The sequence below is a fragment of the Akebia trifoliata genome, chromosome 15 (assembly GCF_017979445.1).
Source record: "Akebia trifoliata isolate Shusen 1 chromosome 15, ASM1797944v1, whole genome shotgun sequence".
NCBI lineage: Eukaryota > Viridiplantae > Streptophyta > Magnoliopsida > Ranunculales > Lardizabalaceae > Akebia > Akebia trifoliata.
Genome location: NC_141389.1, coordinates 1,424,926 through 1,441,025, shown reverse-complemented (window position 1 = coordinate 1,441,025; position 16,100 = coordinate 1,424,926). Strand labels below are relative to the sequence as shown.

The 16,100-nt window shown below is 36.6% G+C and overlaps 2 protein-coding genes and 1 long non-coding RNA gene across 4 annotated transcripts in view; 1 reads left to right on the top strand and 2 right to left on the bottom strand.

Moving 5' to 3' along the window:
• LOC147383814 (furostanol glycoside 26-O-beta-glucosidase-like) overlaps positions 1-14,071 on the bottom strand; it is a 75,105-nt gene extending 61,034 nt beyond the window's left edge. The window contains exons 1-10 of one of the 2 annotated variants that reach the window (XM_086424719.1): positions 13,934-14,071; positions 13,578-13,649; positions 13,378-13,465; positions 13,067-13,280; positions 12,465-12,583; positions 12,085-12,333; positions 11,918-11,951; positions 11,723-11,822; positions 11,519-11,621; positions 10,994-11,379 (exon numbers count right to left, since the gene is read on the bottom strand). In XM_086424719.1, coding sequence (XP_086280845.1) covers positions 11,202-11,379; positions 11,519-11,621; positions 11,723-11,822; positions 11,918-11,951; positions 12,085-12,333; positions 12,465-12,583; positions 13,067-13,280; positions 13,378-13,465; positions 13,578-13,649; positions 13,934-13,985 — 1,209 coding nt within the window. In that variant the 5' untranslated portion in view covers positions 13,986-14,071 and the 3' untranslated portion in view covers positions 10,994-11,201. Of the gene's footprint in view, positions 1-10,993; positions 11,380-11,518; positions 11,622-11,722; positions 11,823-11,917; positions 11,952-12,084; positions 12,334-12,464; positions 12,584-13,066; positions 13,281-13,377; positions 13,466-13,577; positions 13,650-13,933 lie in introns of those variants that run through there. The other variant, XM_086424720.1, reaches the window with a different exon arrangement.
• LOC147383815 (uncharacterized) lies at positions 8,428-9,172 on the top strand. The gene is made up of 2 exons (XR_015173077.1): positions 8,428-8,644; positions 8,743-9,172. It is a non-coding gene; the product is annotated as an uncharacterized LOC147383815 (long non-coding RNA).
• A 347-nt stretch (positions 14,072-14,418) lies between the features above and the next one.
• On the bottom strand, positions 14,419-16,100 carry LOC147383813 (uncharacterized). The gene is made up of 3 exons (XM_086426736.1): positions 15,764-16,100; positions 14,592-14,676; positions 14,419-14,507 (listed from the first exon to the last, which is right to left on the bottom strand). Exons 1-3 carry the CDS (start codon positions 16,019-16,021, stop codon positions 14,434-14,436), a joined length of 417 nt encoding a protein of 138 aa, XP_086282862.1. The 5' UTR covers positions 16,022-16,100; the 3' UTR covers positions 14,419-14,433.

Here is a 16,100-nt window from a genome sequence, read left to right as displayed (position 1 = left end):
TCACAGCTCTATTTGCCGTCTTAATCTCTTATGGGATTGTAACGGAGACGAGCATGCCGAGTTTCTTTGTGATCTGTGGCACCTTCCACTTTTCTATTGCTTGGCTTGCTTGGATAGGGGCTATTTTCTTGCTTCTATTGGTAGCTCTGGCTAAACATGTTGTGGTTTTGCTCACACGCTTTGCAATAGTAGTGTGTGATAGCCAGACTTGTCCAATACCAGCTACAGTTAAGGCAGTTGTAACAGATCATGAGCTGTGTAACAAAGTCATGTGAGAGTCTGTTATTTTAACTGTTATAGTTGTTAGGCTACAGCTGTTATTGTAACTTGTTTAGCTATATATATATATAATGGTAGTTCTCTCTTGTTTCTCATTATTGAGAACAGAGATTTCCAATTCACTTTCTGTCTTGGTATCAGAGCAAGGTTAGGATTTCTTTCTCTCCATTTTTTCCTTCGATCCAATCATGATTTCCGCCAGCTCTCAATCTTCTTCTACTTCTGGTTCGATTGGATCTGGTTCAATGGCATCTGTTCCTACTCAACAGATGTTCAACCATTCTTTACCTGTGAAGCTTGATCGATCCAACTACATCCTATGGATATCTCAAATTGACAATGTTATCTTTGCCAATGGATTCGAAGATTTCATAGAAGGAACCTCTGTTTGTCCAGCACAGGAGTTAGATTCTGGAGAGATTAATCCTGCTTTCATCACATGGAGAAGACAAGATCGCACTATTTTGAGTTGGATTTACTCTTCTCTCACCCTAGGAATTATGGCTCAGATCATTGGCCATACCACCTCACACTCTGCTTGGGTTGCTTTGGAGAGAATTTTCTCTTCTTCTTCAAGAGCTCGAATCATGCAACTTCGCTTAGAATTGCAGAATTCCAAGAAAGGATCTCAGAACATGATTGACTACATCATGAAAGTCAAAGGAGCTTCAGATAATCTTGCTGCCATTGGAGAACCTGTATCTGAGCAAGATCAGATATTAAATCTTCTAGGCGGGCTTGGTGCTGATTATAATGCAGTAGTCACTGTAATAAATACAAGAGATGATCGAATTTCTCTTGAAGCTGTCCACAGCATGTTGTTATCCTTTGAGCATCGCTTGAGCAACAAAACTCAATTGAGAATGGCTCAAACATGTCTGCTAATTTTGCTTCATCCTCTAACAATAGAGGTGGTGGAAGAAAAAGCTATGGTGGCCGTAGTCAAGGAACTGCACAAGGTCACAATGGACAGGGATATTACAATAGAATTCGTGGTCGTGGAGGTAGAACTGCACAAGGTGGAAGAGGAACCTTCAGTTCTAATGATAAACCTCAATGCCAATTATGTGGCAAATTTGGACATACTGTCCATGTTTGTTATCACCGGTTTGATATTTCTTTCCAAGGAGGTCAGAATGACAACTCTCACTCTCCAGGAAATACAGGAACAATGCCTGCTATGATTGCTTCGTCAAATGCAGCTGCAGATGAGAACTGGTTCCTTGATTCAGGTGCCAGTCATCACTTGACTCCAAACCCAGCCAATCTCAACAATGCTAAAGCCTACACAGGAAGTGATCGTGTGACTATTGGGAATGGTAAGCAACTTTCCATCTCTAATCTTGGCTCATCAGATCTTGTCTCTAGTACACATTCTTTCCAGCTCAAGAAAGTTTTTCATGTGCCTTTCATCTCAGCAAACCTGATTAGTGTGGCTAAGTTTTGTTCGGATAACAATGCTTTAATAGAATTTCACTCTAATTCTTTCTTTGTGAAGGATCAATTTACGAAGAAGGTTCTTGCTCAAGGCAAGCTTGAGAATGGACTATACAAGTTTCCTGTTGCAGGCACGAAGAGAGCCTTTGTCAGTACTAAGAATAATCATCACAGCAACGTTTCTGATTCTAGTTCTTTCACAAATAAAACTGAGCTATGGCATTGTAGATTAGGCCATGCTAGTTCTGATATTGTAACCAGGATTTTACATACTTGTAGCATTTCAGCTTCCAATAATACACATTCAATTTGTTCTTCATGTCAATTAGCCAAGAGTCATAGATTGTCTTTATCTCTTTTTTCCTCTCGTGCATCAAAACCATTAGAACTGATCTATACGGACATTTGGGGTCCTGCTCCTATCATATCTACTCTTGGTGCAAAATATTTCATATTGTTTGTTGACGATTATTCTAGATTCACGTGGTTTTTCCCACTACAGTCTAAAGATCAAGCTCTACCTGTTTTTAAGCAATACAAATTGCAGGTTGAGAGACAGTTCGAAACCAAGATCAAGTGTCTACAATCTGATAATGGAGGGGAGTTTAAGTCTTTTCTCTCTTTTCTGAAATCTGATGGCATTATTCACAGGTTTACTTGTCCCTATACATCATCACAAAATGGCCGAGTCGAACGGAAGCATAGACATGTTGTTGAGACTGGATTAGCTTTGTTGGCTTATGCTTCTATGCCAATGAAGTTTTGGCAGTATGCCTTCCAAACAGCAGTGTTTCTTATCAACAGAATGCCAAGCAAAGTGTTAAAGTTTGATAATCCTTACTCTATACTTTTTCACAAGCAACCTGATTATAAGGCTTTTCGTGTTTTTGGTTGTTTATGTTATCCTTTCATTAGACCATATAACAATCATAAGCTACAATATAGGTCAGTAAAATGCATATTTCTTGGCTATAGTTCTACTCAAAAAGGATTCTTATGTCTTGATAATATGTCTGGCCGAGTTTATGTTACTCCTCATGTTATCTTTGATGAATCTGTGTATCCTCTGGCTCCGAAAAACACACCAATATCACCAGAAAATACTGATAGAGAGTCTTTTCCTCCTGCTCTTATTTCACTCCCATCTGATAAAAATCAACGAATCGTCACTCCTCCACCTTCTCCTCAGCCTACTATTCTTGAGTCTTCACCCTCTCTTCACCTTCCCATTGCTGAACCATTACCATCTACTGTTGCCTCTCCTAGGTCTATTGCTTCTCCTAATTCTGCAGCTCCAATTCCGGGCATCTCTGTTGTTCCAACCCAAAGAATGACTACCAGGGCTATGCATGGAATTACTAAACAGAAGAAAATTTTTGATCTTGCAGCAACTAAAACAGTAGAACCAACGACTCTAAAGCAAGCTCTCAAAGACCCCAATTGGATAGAAGCAATGAAGATTGAGTTGGCTGCTTTGCACAACAACAATACCTGGGAGCTTGTTGATCAACCATTCGGGACAAATCTAATTGGCTGCAAATGGGTATATAAACTCAAATACAGACCAGATGGAAGTATAGAAAGACACAAAGCTCGACTCGTAGCTAAGGGGTTTACTCAAACTCATGGCCTCGATTATTTTGAAACATTCAGTCCTGTGGTTAAAGCTGCAACAATCTGAATAATACTCACTATTGCTCTCAGTTCTGGCTGGATAATACGGCAACTTGATGTTCATAATGCCTTTTTAAATGGAGAGCTCGAAGAGCAAGTTTTTATGGCACAACCACCTGGGTTTTCTGACTCTCAATTTTCAGATAAGGTTTGCAGATTAAAGAAGGCTTTGTATGGTCTTAAACAAGCCCCAAGGGCTTGGTTCACAAGATTCAGCTCCGCTCTTCTCCAATGGGGCTTTACTTCATCAAGGACAGACAGCTCCATGTTTCTTTACTTTGATAAGGTCTCCACTTTGGTAGTTTTAGTGTATGTGGATGATATTATAGTCACAGGAAATTCACCCACAATGATTCATACTTTGATAGCAAAACTAAATTCTGTCTTTGCCTTACGGGACTTGGGTAATCTCTCTTATTTTTTGGGAATAGAAGTCTCCTATGATGAAGGATCTATGCACTTGAGTCAAACAAAATATATTTCTGATCTTCTCCATAGGACAGACATGTATGACAGCAAGCCAGCAAAAACTCCAGGGGCTATAGGAAAGCATTTGTCTAAGTTTGATGGTGAACCTATGATGAAGGATCTATGCACTTGAGTCAAACAAAATATATTTCTGATCTTCTCCATAGGACAGACATGTATGACAGCAAGCCAGCAAAAACTCCAGGGGCTATAGGAAAGCATTTGTCTAAGTTTGATGGTGAACTTATGAAAGATATGACTCTGTATAGAAGTGTTGTAGGAGCTTTACAATATGTCACCATGACACGTCCAGACATAGCTTTTGCTGTCAACAAAGCTTGTCAATTTATGCAACAACCAACTTTGGCTCACTGTCTCTCCGTAAAACGAATCTTACGTTATCTTAGAGGGACAATGACTGATGGACTTTTGTTACAGTCTTCTAGTGAACTTTTGATTGAAGCTTTCACCGATGCAGATTGGGGTACACAACCAGATGATCGCCGAAGTTCGAGTGGTTACTTAGTCTATCTTGGCAATAATCTGGTGTCTTGGTCAGCCTCAAAACAGAAGGTTGTATCAAGAAGCAGTGCTGAATCAGAGTACAGAGGTCTTGCCATTGCCACTGCAGAAATTGTGTGGACACAAGCTTTGTTGAAGGAGTTGTGTATTCCACTTTATCAAATACCCATTCTCTGGTATGATAACATCAGTGCATGCTATATGGCCAAAAATTCAGTGTTTCATGCAAGAACAAAACACATTGAGATTGATCTTCATTTCATCAGGGATCAGGTTCTACAAAACAAAGTTCAACTGCAATTTGTTCCAAGTGAAGATCAACTTGCTGATTTATTAACTAAGCATCTTACAAGCTCAAGGTTTCTGCGTTTAAGATCTCAAATGTGCATTGTCCCTCGACCCTTTCGCTTGAGGGGGGATGATAGCCAGACTTGTCCAATACCAGCTACAGTTAAGGCAGTTGTAACAGATCATGAGTTGTGTAACAAAGTCATGTGAGAGTCTGTTTTTTTAACTGTTATAGTTGTTAGGCTACAGCTGTTATTGTAACTTGTTTAGCTATATATATATATAATGGTAGTTCTCTCTTGTTTCTCATTATTGAGAACAGAGATTTCCAATTCACTTTCTGTCTGTGTGGACTGCATTCAAGGGGATGGTTGTGGTACGAGGAGGGCCACCCAATGCTCCATATATTCCTTAGATGATTCTAAGGATAAAAGTTAAGTATAAGAATAAAGTACTATGCTATGCGCTTACATGTTTTTTCTATGAAAATAAATTGGTTAATATGTCCAACATGCCATAAAAGTTTTAAGGTTATTGTAAGGGGTTTCTTTAATTAATAAGCAGTATGCTCTTACATGGTTTGTAGTCACTTGCATATCTTTGCTAAGAAGTCAGTATGTTATATTGACTGAATAATATACAACAGATTAGGGGAATACCCCAATGATTTGCAGTTTAAAAATCCAGAAATTTGGTCCCAAATAAAAGCATTCTTCACAGATCTTGAGAGATCAAGCTAGGAACTCTCCAAGAGGCCAATGGAAGCTAGTTTAATTCTCCGCCTGTTTGTTACCTTCCCTTGACGTTTAATAGAGCTTTATATAATAGAAAAGAGTCAGTAGGTTCACTAATGGTACCTTTACATCCTCTAGCCAGGTATTAGTTTAAGACCTTCAAGTTCATTTCTAATCTGATCCATAGCAGTGTTTCATTAGTGACAGCTGTAATAGCTGTCACTAATGTTTCATTCATAGAATGGTTTAGCTAAAAATCTGAAAAAGGAAAAAAAAAAATCCCCAAACAGAGTTGGTCAAGAGTAGGAGGCCATCATCCATTTGACAAACATTGTTTGTTAATATTGAATGTGTGGTCCCCAGTTCAATACACTTTATGACTAACTTTATCAGTAAATGTCAATGGAACATTAATCACATGATGTGCATAGTCACATTTCTTATACAGTTTCTCATTTTTTAAACAGTCCGTACTTCTAGTAGATGTGCTAACTGCCAACCATGGGTTAATGTATCAATCTATCCTTTATCTTGCATGGTAAATTTTTTAAAGAGGAATAGGTTAAAAAAAAATTCCTGGAAATTGAAGATTAGGCACATCTTTTTTTAGTATTAATCTGACACCTTGAATTTTGATGCTCACAGGTTGTTGAAGTGCCCAATGTCAGCTGGAGCGACATAGTAAAGCACAAAGCTTTGCAAGGAAACCCTGCCTTGAGGCTGACCATGTGGTGTAAGCCTCCAATGCCTTTTAAAGCATTGAGTGAGAACTACCTTTGCCTATTGTATCTCAACATGTGAATCTTTATAGCAGCTACCTCTTATCGGTATAAATACTTCTTTACAGATCCAAGGAAACTTCTATATTAGAATTGATCCTATAGGAGAGGGTGCCAAGTGGCGTCGTTTATTTGACCAAGAGATATATTCTCCATTGCCTTCACAAAATAGGTGAAAGAAAAACCTTCATGTTGACTTGTTTTTAGTGTTCTGGTTCTGTGATTCTATTCTTACGCCATTGGTTCCCATTTTGCAGGACGGGGGTAACTGGATGAGTTCTCACATAGCTACTTTTTCAGGGATGGAGCCCTCCTACAGTTTACCTGATAATGTTCAATTGATAACACTCCAGGTAAGGGGATTGCCCATGTGCAAGGAAACAGATTTCTTCCTTGCTTTGATTCATTCAAAATTGTAGGAAGAAATTGGCAAAAAGTCTTTGAAGAGACTTGAACCACCATCAACGTCTGCTTTGTTAGCTTGAAGCAGTTCTGTTGATGGCTGGTTTGAAAATGTGAAAACATTTCTCAAATCTTCTATTGCAGCAGTAAATGGAGTTTTACAAATTTTGTTGTTAATTGTTTCCCTTTCTAATAAACTCTCTTGAATTCTGCAGGAACTTGAGGATGGAAAAGTTCTCCCTCGGTTGGCATGTATATGAGGTCTTATTTTCTCTCCGTAGCTTGGTTAACCATTAGAAACTGTGGTATCCCCTTTATTTTATTTAAATGTCCCCTCTGAATATTCTTGTTTTATAGTTTGATAATGCTGTGGTGGGTACTCGGTGATTTGTTGTTTTAATTTGTTCTTTGTTGTGAAAACTGAAATATATAAGGCGGGGGAGGACAAGGACCTTTCAGTAATGACAAGTGTGGAACTGAAAGAGTGGATGAGGAAGAGATATGTGGGGGATTCCGATATTTGGGGATGCCAACCTCCAAACAATGCTTCTTGGGCATGGAGAGGCATCTTAAATGAGAGAGAATTTGTTAGAAAGCATGTTCGATTTTTAGTTGGAGATGGGAAAGACACATACATTTGGAAAGATCCTTGGTTACAAGAAGGGAGCATTATTTCTAGATTTGGAAATAGAGTGATAAATCAATTTGATAGTCATTCAAGTGCAGTTATTCGAGACTTTATTGTGGACAGAAGGTGGGTGTTTCCAAGACCATACAATGATCGTATGCAAACAATTATTGATCTTATTTCAGCAAAACCAATTCCTAAAATGTTGATGAGGGATAGAATAGTTTGGAACCTAACATTAAACGCCCAATTTACTTCGAAATCGGCTCACGAAGCGCTATGTGAAAGGCAAGAGTCAGTGGGCTGGAAGAAAATTATTTGGAATAATTATATTCCAAGATTTTCCTTTATTGTGTGGTTAGCGGTTCAGAAGAAGCTATCTATAGTGGAAAATCTGAACAAGAGGGGTTTCAAATGGGTGTCTCAATGTGCCTTGTGTTATAACCATCAAGAGACAAATGACCACTTGTTCTTTCGTTGTCCATATACTCGATGGATTTGGACTCAATGTTTGAAGAAGTTTGGAATTTTAAGAGCAGGAATGGGATCAATAGAGGATGAACTACAGGTGATTAAGAGTGTGCGAATTCAGTGTAAACAAATTATGCAAATGCTTCATGCATCCTTTTGTGCCGTGGTTTACTTTTGTTGGAAGGAAAGAAATCAAAGAATTTTTGAAGACATTAAGAAATCAAAAGAAGCTGTATTAACACAAGTTGGCGAGGCGATAAAAATTCGGTTTGATGGTTTATCAATTGAGGATAGATTCATGTATACTTATATGCAGATTTTAAACAATTGGAGTTGTTGTTATTCCATTGTTAAATCAGTTACAAAACAGATATGTTGGTCAAAACCAGAGGAGAATGTTGTGAAGATAAACACAGATGGAGCTCGATCTTTGCAGGGGTCAGGATTTGGATTTATTGGAAGAAATAGCGCTGGGTCAATGCTTTTTGCAGGCTGGAGTAATATTGCAGCAGATGATATTATTCAAATTGAACTTCAAGCAATACTAGAGGCGATGAGGTTTGCTAGATCAAGGGGATTGAATCGACTTCTAATTTCTTCAGATTCATTATATTCAATCAAATGGATAAAAAAAGAAATCATTCCATCATGGAAATATGATGAAAAGTTGCTAGAAATTGCAGAACAGAGATTTTTTTTTTCGGATTGTTTTTTTGAATTTGTTTGGAGAGAAACAAATCGGGCAGCGGATTTTTTAGCAAAACAGGGAACTGTTTCAAATGGTTTTTTCATTGATGAAGAAATGTGTAATGTTCCTCAAGAACTTTTAAGAATTATTGAGGAAGATTTAACTTGTATTTACACTCGATAGTAGTGTTTTCAGGGCGGGGTCCCTTTAACCCCAGCTTATCAATCAAAAAAAAAAAAGTGTGGAACTGAAAAAGCTGTTCCCTGGCAAGAAGGTAAAAGGAAGGAGAGTCTGCTTGGCGTTATATAAGTACGTTTATCAACTTAGCATTTGATCATACTTAACAGTCTCTTGTTATTTTATTCTCTTTAGATCAAAAAAATAACGGAGATGAGCCTATCTGCTAATCAAGAAAGAGCAGAAATGGAGAAGAAGAGATTGGTTTGGAAAGTAGAAGGCGCACCTGAGGAAGAACCCAAGCTGACAAGGGAGGTCCTGTTGATCCTATAAAGCTGCTGGTGGAGCTGTCTCCCATGGAAATTCGCACTTTTGTTATTGATTTTGAATACATTTTCCTTAAAACTGGTTCATCCTTCTAAGTAAAATAAAAAATGCTTTGAGACTTCCTTAACAGTCTCAGAAGGCATTGTTTTACTTATGACTTTAAATGCCTTTAAAGAAAAATATATCTGGAACCTAATTATCCCTGATGGGAGGTAGTTTCTGAAAGATATTTTATGGAGAACCGCTTTGTTAATGGGTTTTAGATAATTTATTTTTGTACTTTTACAGTATCCAGTCATTTCTATAGTAGCTCACTTGTTCTGTCATAACTGATTGAACCCTATCCCTCTACTTTCTAGAATTCCCCTCTCAAATGATATGTTGTTAGACCAAAGACTTTGGATTTATAATTTGTTCTGTAATGTTACAGATCATCAGACTACACATCTATGACAACAGATGTAGCTGTTGAGAAGAAGAAGATTTGGTGTTGTGGGAATCAAATTTGTTATTTCAGACTACACATCTTTTTTTTTTTAATCTTATTATTTTTTGATACTATAAATTGAATGCAAATTGGTGTGGAGGGAATGATAGTGGATGGGACCCATGTGGATATGAATGTGTGATTTTTTTCGCAGGGATAGGTTGAAGACAAAAGCATTTGGGCCCCCAAAAAACAGTTTTGGGTGGTGTTTCAATTAAGTCGACGGCCTTATTTCGTCGAAAATATGGCAAGAATCCCAGATTCAACGGTTTATAACTATTGAAAATATGTTATTCGATGGTTATAGCCGTTGAATACATAATTACAAATATAATTCGACGGACTCTAACCGTCGAATAACATTATTTCGATGGTTATAGACCTTCGAATTTATAAAATTCTATGGTTTTCAGCCGTCGAATTTTTTTTCGACAAAGTCCAATTCGACGGTCGGGACTGTTGACTGGATCCATAATTCGACGGTTATGGGCCGTCGATATTTGGGTATTTTCACATAGTGACTATTGGCACCCTAACTTTTACTTATTACACCCCAATTAAAAATAAATAAAATGAATGAATGATTAAGAATAAGTAAAAGTTGTGGTGGTGCCAATAGAAACTCCCGCCCTTTTTCTTTTTTGCTAGATTTGTATATTTTGGATTTAAAATTTTATATAAGCCTATTTATAATTGTAAACAACTATTGAAATTGTTTCAGCTAGTGTTGAAATGTTTTGTAACGGTGAAATAATTAATTTTCTACAAAGAGGGCTTTATTCGGTTTAAATGTCTAATTTCTATGTTTGGTAGTTAATAATAGATTTCTCTGTTAGAGATTAGTTAAAATAAAGTTTATGGTTGTCAAGTGCATTAAGTCTAGTCCTAAGTGTGGAATTCTACAAGTTATATACTCTTCCAAATTTCTAATTAAATTTCGTTGACAAAATTTCTTTTAATGTGGGTAGATCAAAAGTAATAACTGGGATTTTTATCAGTTTGTAGAAAATGTGATTATGTGGTTAGTAATTTTTAAAGCTCAAAACCAATGAAGTTTTAGAGTAAATGATCTATGATAGATATTTTATTTATTTATTTAATATTTATTAAGGATAAAATAATCTTTTGAATAAATTAATTAAGTTAGGTGTAGATTTATTTAATACCATTATATTGATTAACGATGAGGTTTAATAGATTATAGTAATTTTCCAAAGATTGTAAAGCTTAAAGATGAGGTTTGTCGTATTAAAATAATTCACCATGGAGCACATGCCAACTAGCTTGATTGGTAAAGTCATTGGGTGATGATACCAAAGACTTGGCTCAAATCTCGCCAGGACCGAGTTACTGAACTCATTAAAAATAGGGTTAACGATAAAAACATTTCTATGGACTGTAGAGCTTGAAGATGACTGGTTTTGGTTTTGGGAAGAAAGATCATGGGTTTTTCACTAATTATTTCAGTTGGTAGATTTTATTAACTCCAATTAAAGGGTAATAAGATCTTATTACCTCACTCATTTTTAAAATATGTTAAGTCTTATATTTCTAAAATCTATGTCTTCCTCTCATTACTTCCCTTAAATTTAATGATTTTTAACTAGTCAGAGAAAGAAAGAGACTTGAAGCTAATAACGAAAACTAGGTTTATAGTGAAAAAGCAATAAACAAACAACAACAACAACAAACGACTTCTAGTGATTCCCACTTGGGCTTGGATCCATACTCATTGAGGTCCTTAGTTCAATACACACAGAGAAAGAAGAAATTGGTATCCTAGAACACCTTATTACATTACATGCTAATGGCTTTTGCCTTTGCCATTCTTCGAGGACTCTTAGCTTTTGGGGTTCTTCTTCAAGAACTCTTTGAACCATTTGGCAGAACTTTTGGGAGTTCTTTCAAAGTTATCATAATTTGTGTAGTTAAGCCCCATGCGGAGATCATAGCCACCCGCCAATTCCACTGAGTCTATCGGAGACCAATAGATGTACGATTTCACATTCGAGCCCGAACTGTTATACATAAAAAAATATACATTTATACTAATATTTTTAACCTTATCATCATTAGAAGATAATATGCAAGAATTTGTTATTCTGGCCCATCCGAAATGGGCAACTGAAGAAATTCATTTAAGGGTTTGAAGCTTACCTTATAGCTTCTTTAACTGCCTTGAGATGATCATTAATGAAGGTGATTCGGTAATCATCAGCAAGATCGACTCCATCTGAGCCTTTAGGATCAACACCGCACCCTGCATTTACCATTGAAAATTCTCTAGTCATAAACATAAATCTAATCCAGACTATTTGATTTGTAGCTCAATAAATCATATATATATATATATCAACTAACCATTCTCAGTGATGTAAATTGGAGGGTTTCCGTAGTCTTCCATCAGCTTTATGAGCCCTTCTGTTAGCCCATGCAGCGCACTGTAAACTCCTTCGGCAAGCTACATAATTAAATAATTAGATTAGTTATAATTTTCATACTAATTTTCTCAAATCAAAAGCTTTAAAAATGTTATGAAACAGTGATCAGCCTTACTTTCTCACCGATGGGTTTTCCGTCTTTATCCTCTGTGAGAAACAAACACAGTAAGAAAAAAAGATTAGATAATCTCAACTTTGCAACCGATTCAAAACCAAACACACAACAACCAAATTATTTTGAAAATACAAGTAATTAGGAATATTAGTTAGGTAGCATCCCCTAATAATAAATCCAGACATTGGTCCCTATCATATTGGTCCTTCTCATCTACCTTGTCCTTATAAACAGGTACTTCATGCGGACTTGTTTGTATGGATCTGGTATATCTTGCAGTATAGTAATTGACTCCAATAAAATCATATGCTCCTTTAATTTGTTCTTTCTCTGTTGCTGTGAATTCTGGAAGTCTGACCCCCACCAAACTTTTAATGATAAATGGGTAATCTCCATACACTAATGGTTCCACAAACCTAATTAACATTGTTATTAAATAAAAAAAGGTTAGTAGACTTTAAATTTTTATTAAAAAGACAGACTTGTGTAAGCTTGAATGTGATAATCCAAAATATTCAGTCAGAATTTTGAACAGAGAGTTACTAACAAATCAGTATGGAAGGCAAAGGCTCTCTCTGCTGCTTCTTTATCTGGTTTGGATCCATCTTCGAATGGCATCATCCATACAAGGCTCACCGTCATACCTATTATTCCACGTTGGGTGGTCTGCAAAATAATTGATCATAAAAAGACCAATAGAGGTAAACCCCAGTAAATTTATGATTGCAAATAACATACATAAAAAAAAAAAAAAAAGATCGCTATATGCACAACTACAACAGTATCTTTGAAGTTAGTTGAAAGACAGACAACGGGAGAGTGAATAACTTGAACAAATAGAAAAGTAGATTTAATCAGAATATTAGATAATTTTTTTTTTTTTGTGTTTTGCTAAGCAAGCAAGAAAAGGAATAATTAGATTAAAAGATGAAAATTACAATCGCCTGGGCGTTGGGAGACTCAATTGGTCAGCCACAAATGGCAATTAGAATATTAGATATGAAGCATTGAATTAGTGTCTATACTAACACACTAGATTATCATTATAATGTATCCTTTTTTTTTTGCTAAATGAGGAAAGGTTGGGAATTGTATCGATTATTATCAATAAACAACCTTAATTTCAATCTATGAAATTTAATTTGTTACCTGATAATTTGCTTTGTAATGCCTAACAGCAGTAGCATGGGCTAATATGATGTTTTTAGCAACAATGTAAGGATATGTTGTTGGATCATCATCTTTAAGATCATTCGCATACCCATGTTGAGTATAAACATCTGGCTCATTAATTGTACCCCAGTATTTGACTCTATCCCCAAAATTTTTGAAGCATACGTCGCAGTAGTATTTGAAATCTTCCCTAGAGGCAGAAAAAGAAAATAGACATAAATTTGAATTGAAAAAAGTGAAATAAACAGATCCAAGATAAATAAATAAATAAATAACGAGATACTCACACAATCTTGCTACCCACAAAGCCCTTATATTCGTTTACCAAAGCTACCGGTAAGTCGAAATGGAAAATTGTCACAAAGGGTTGTATTCCTGAAAAAAGAAAAAAAGAAATTGAAATATTTTACTCATGACCAGTCTTAACAATACGAGAAAATACAAGTAAAATTACTATTGATAAGAAGAACAGTTAGTCTGTTCTTACCATTTGCAAGTAATTCATCTATGAGATTGTTGTAAAATTCGATGCATTTTGGATTTACTTCTCCATTTCCTTCTGCAAGCACCAAAAGTCAAAGAAATTGATTAATGGTCAATATTATCATTTCTAAGATAGTGAGGCTATATGAGACCACTAATAACACATTGGAAGGATTGAGAAAATTCAGAACCATGGGAAGAGGTACTGTCATCCAATCTAATAACCTTGATTATATTAAGTTGGGGGAATTTTCGGTGTCCAATCACTTCCACTCCGCCTTCTCTCATTATTATAGTAAAGATACTATTTCAACTCATGTTCATTATTTATCACACAAAATACTCGGTTGAAGAACATACTAGGCAATATTCTGCTCCAAGAGATGGAGAATCGATACACATCCACTCCCATTTGCTTCAGTACCTTCACATCTTCCTGCAATTATAATAAAGTGACAAGTGCATTATTTGTTGATATAATGGCAACTAAGGGTAGATACATAACACTACGTGAAAACTGGAAAATTCGACGTAAAAATTTGACGGGCCAAGGCCTACAAATTTTAGAAACTGAAATTTGACGGTCTAGGACCGTTGAAATTCTTGATGTTCCCAGATTTGACGGCTTAGAGTTGTCGAATTTCTCTCATCCTTCATTAATTTGACAATTTTGACTTGTTGAAAAAAAAAAATTTGACAATGAAAAATTCGACACCAATTTAACCTCTTGGTCTGTCAAATTTTATGAAATTTGATAGTCCAAGGCCGTCAAATTTTGGCTTTTTTCACATTGTGTAAGCATTATGAGTAGGGGGCATTTTTTTATTTTTATTATTTACTAAACAAACAAATGAATTAAATTAATATAAATATGAAATACAGAAAGTAAAAAAACTTGCCTTATAGTTCTCGTAAGACAAAGGCCCGTCAGTGTCTGCAGAGAACGAAGTCAAAGTTAGATAACTATAGAAACTCAACATAGTCGAAATACAAAATTTGAATAGGGTTTGTAACTCACATTGCTTGCCACTAGCAGTTGGTTTTGTAAGAAGACAATCCCAGGTGCTGGGTGTTCTCCCATCAACTGCAGCTGCTCCTTCTGTCTGCACCCCCAAAATAATAATAATAAAAAAATCAACACCAATTTATATGTGAGAAGACTAAATAGGTCTAATAGGTGATTGTTAACATCAAATTTTGAAAGACAACAAATGCCACTAATTTGTGGTGATAATCTGACAACCCCACATGGCAAACTCAATCGACTATCTGACGTGAAAAGTCTGAGAACCATAGATCTTTGCTCTTCGGGAACCACTCTTCCCTCTGGGGAAGGGCAGCTGTGTATCCCAAGGAGCGCAGATCTATGATTTCCGAACTTATCATGTCAGAGTAGTCAATTGAGATTCACAGGTGAGGTAGTCGGATTATCACAATTCTTATACTTTATTTGAAACATGTATTCCAATAGGAGTCCGGATCACATTGAAACTCTCCTCAGTAAGAAACTATCAAAGGAAATTTTGGAAAAAAGACTAATGATTTTTGAACTCAACCAGACAGCTGACTCAAAAACCACGGACATGTCATGTGCAAAGACCGGTAGATTTTTTTTGCTCGGGATACACAACTGCAGATGGCAGATTGGTCAGGTCGGTTGTGTATCCCAAGATACAGAATCTACGGTTCTTCACCCACCCACGCTTTGGGACTCACCCTGTCAGGTTGAATTCAAAAATCAGCACTCTTGAAAAAAAGAGATTTTAGGAGTTAGTTCTTTGGATTGTAGATTACGTGGTATGTGTTGAGGTGTGGGAGGAGGGTTACAATCCTCCACCCTGGGTGCATACGATCTGTACTCCTCCAATAGAGGGTTAATACAGTTTTTAAACTCGGTTTCGCGTCTCATCTCATTCAGGCCTGATACCGAGTCGTCTCAGATGAGTTTTCCAATACATTTGAGACGTCTCATGAGACAAATAAAAAAATATTGAACGTGAGTCCTAAGTCTTGGTCAAAAATGGTTTTGAGAGCTGGTCTCGTTCAGCTCCGATACTGAGTTAATCAGGCGATACGTGTCGGTCTCAGACGAGTTTTAAAACCAGCGGTCCAACAAATTAGGTTGGGTTCGATTTTCAAAATCACAGTTCTAACTTTTAATGTCAAAACCATGAGAAAATGAATATAAACCTGAACAGCAGCAGTAGAGCCTCCAAACATAAAATCGACAGGAAAATCGCTTCTTTGTACGTCAGGAGCAATGTCACTCCCTGGAACTCTTTTATCGGTCACCCACGGAGAGGCCGTACATCTTATAAGACAACGATTTCCTCCCCTTTTCAGTTGAGGTACTCTCATCTGACCTCCACGAACAAGTTGAAGGTTTCCTTTGTTTAAGTGTGTCAAGGGAGAATATGTTAAAGAGCATTGTGGGAAGATAAGAGCCATGTTTGGACTTGGAAACGCTAAGGAGAAAGAAAGAGTGAAAGAGAGAGATGAGCTTTTGTTTCGTTCTCTGCGAGTAGAG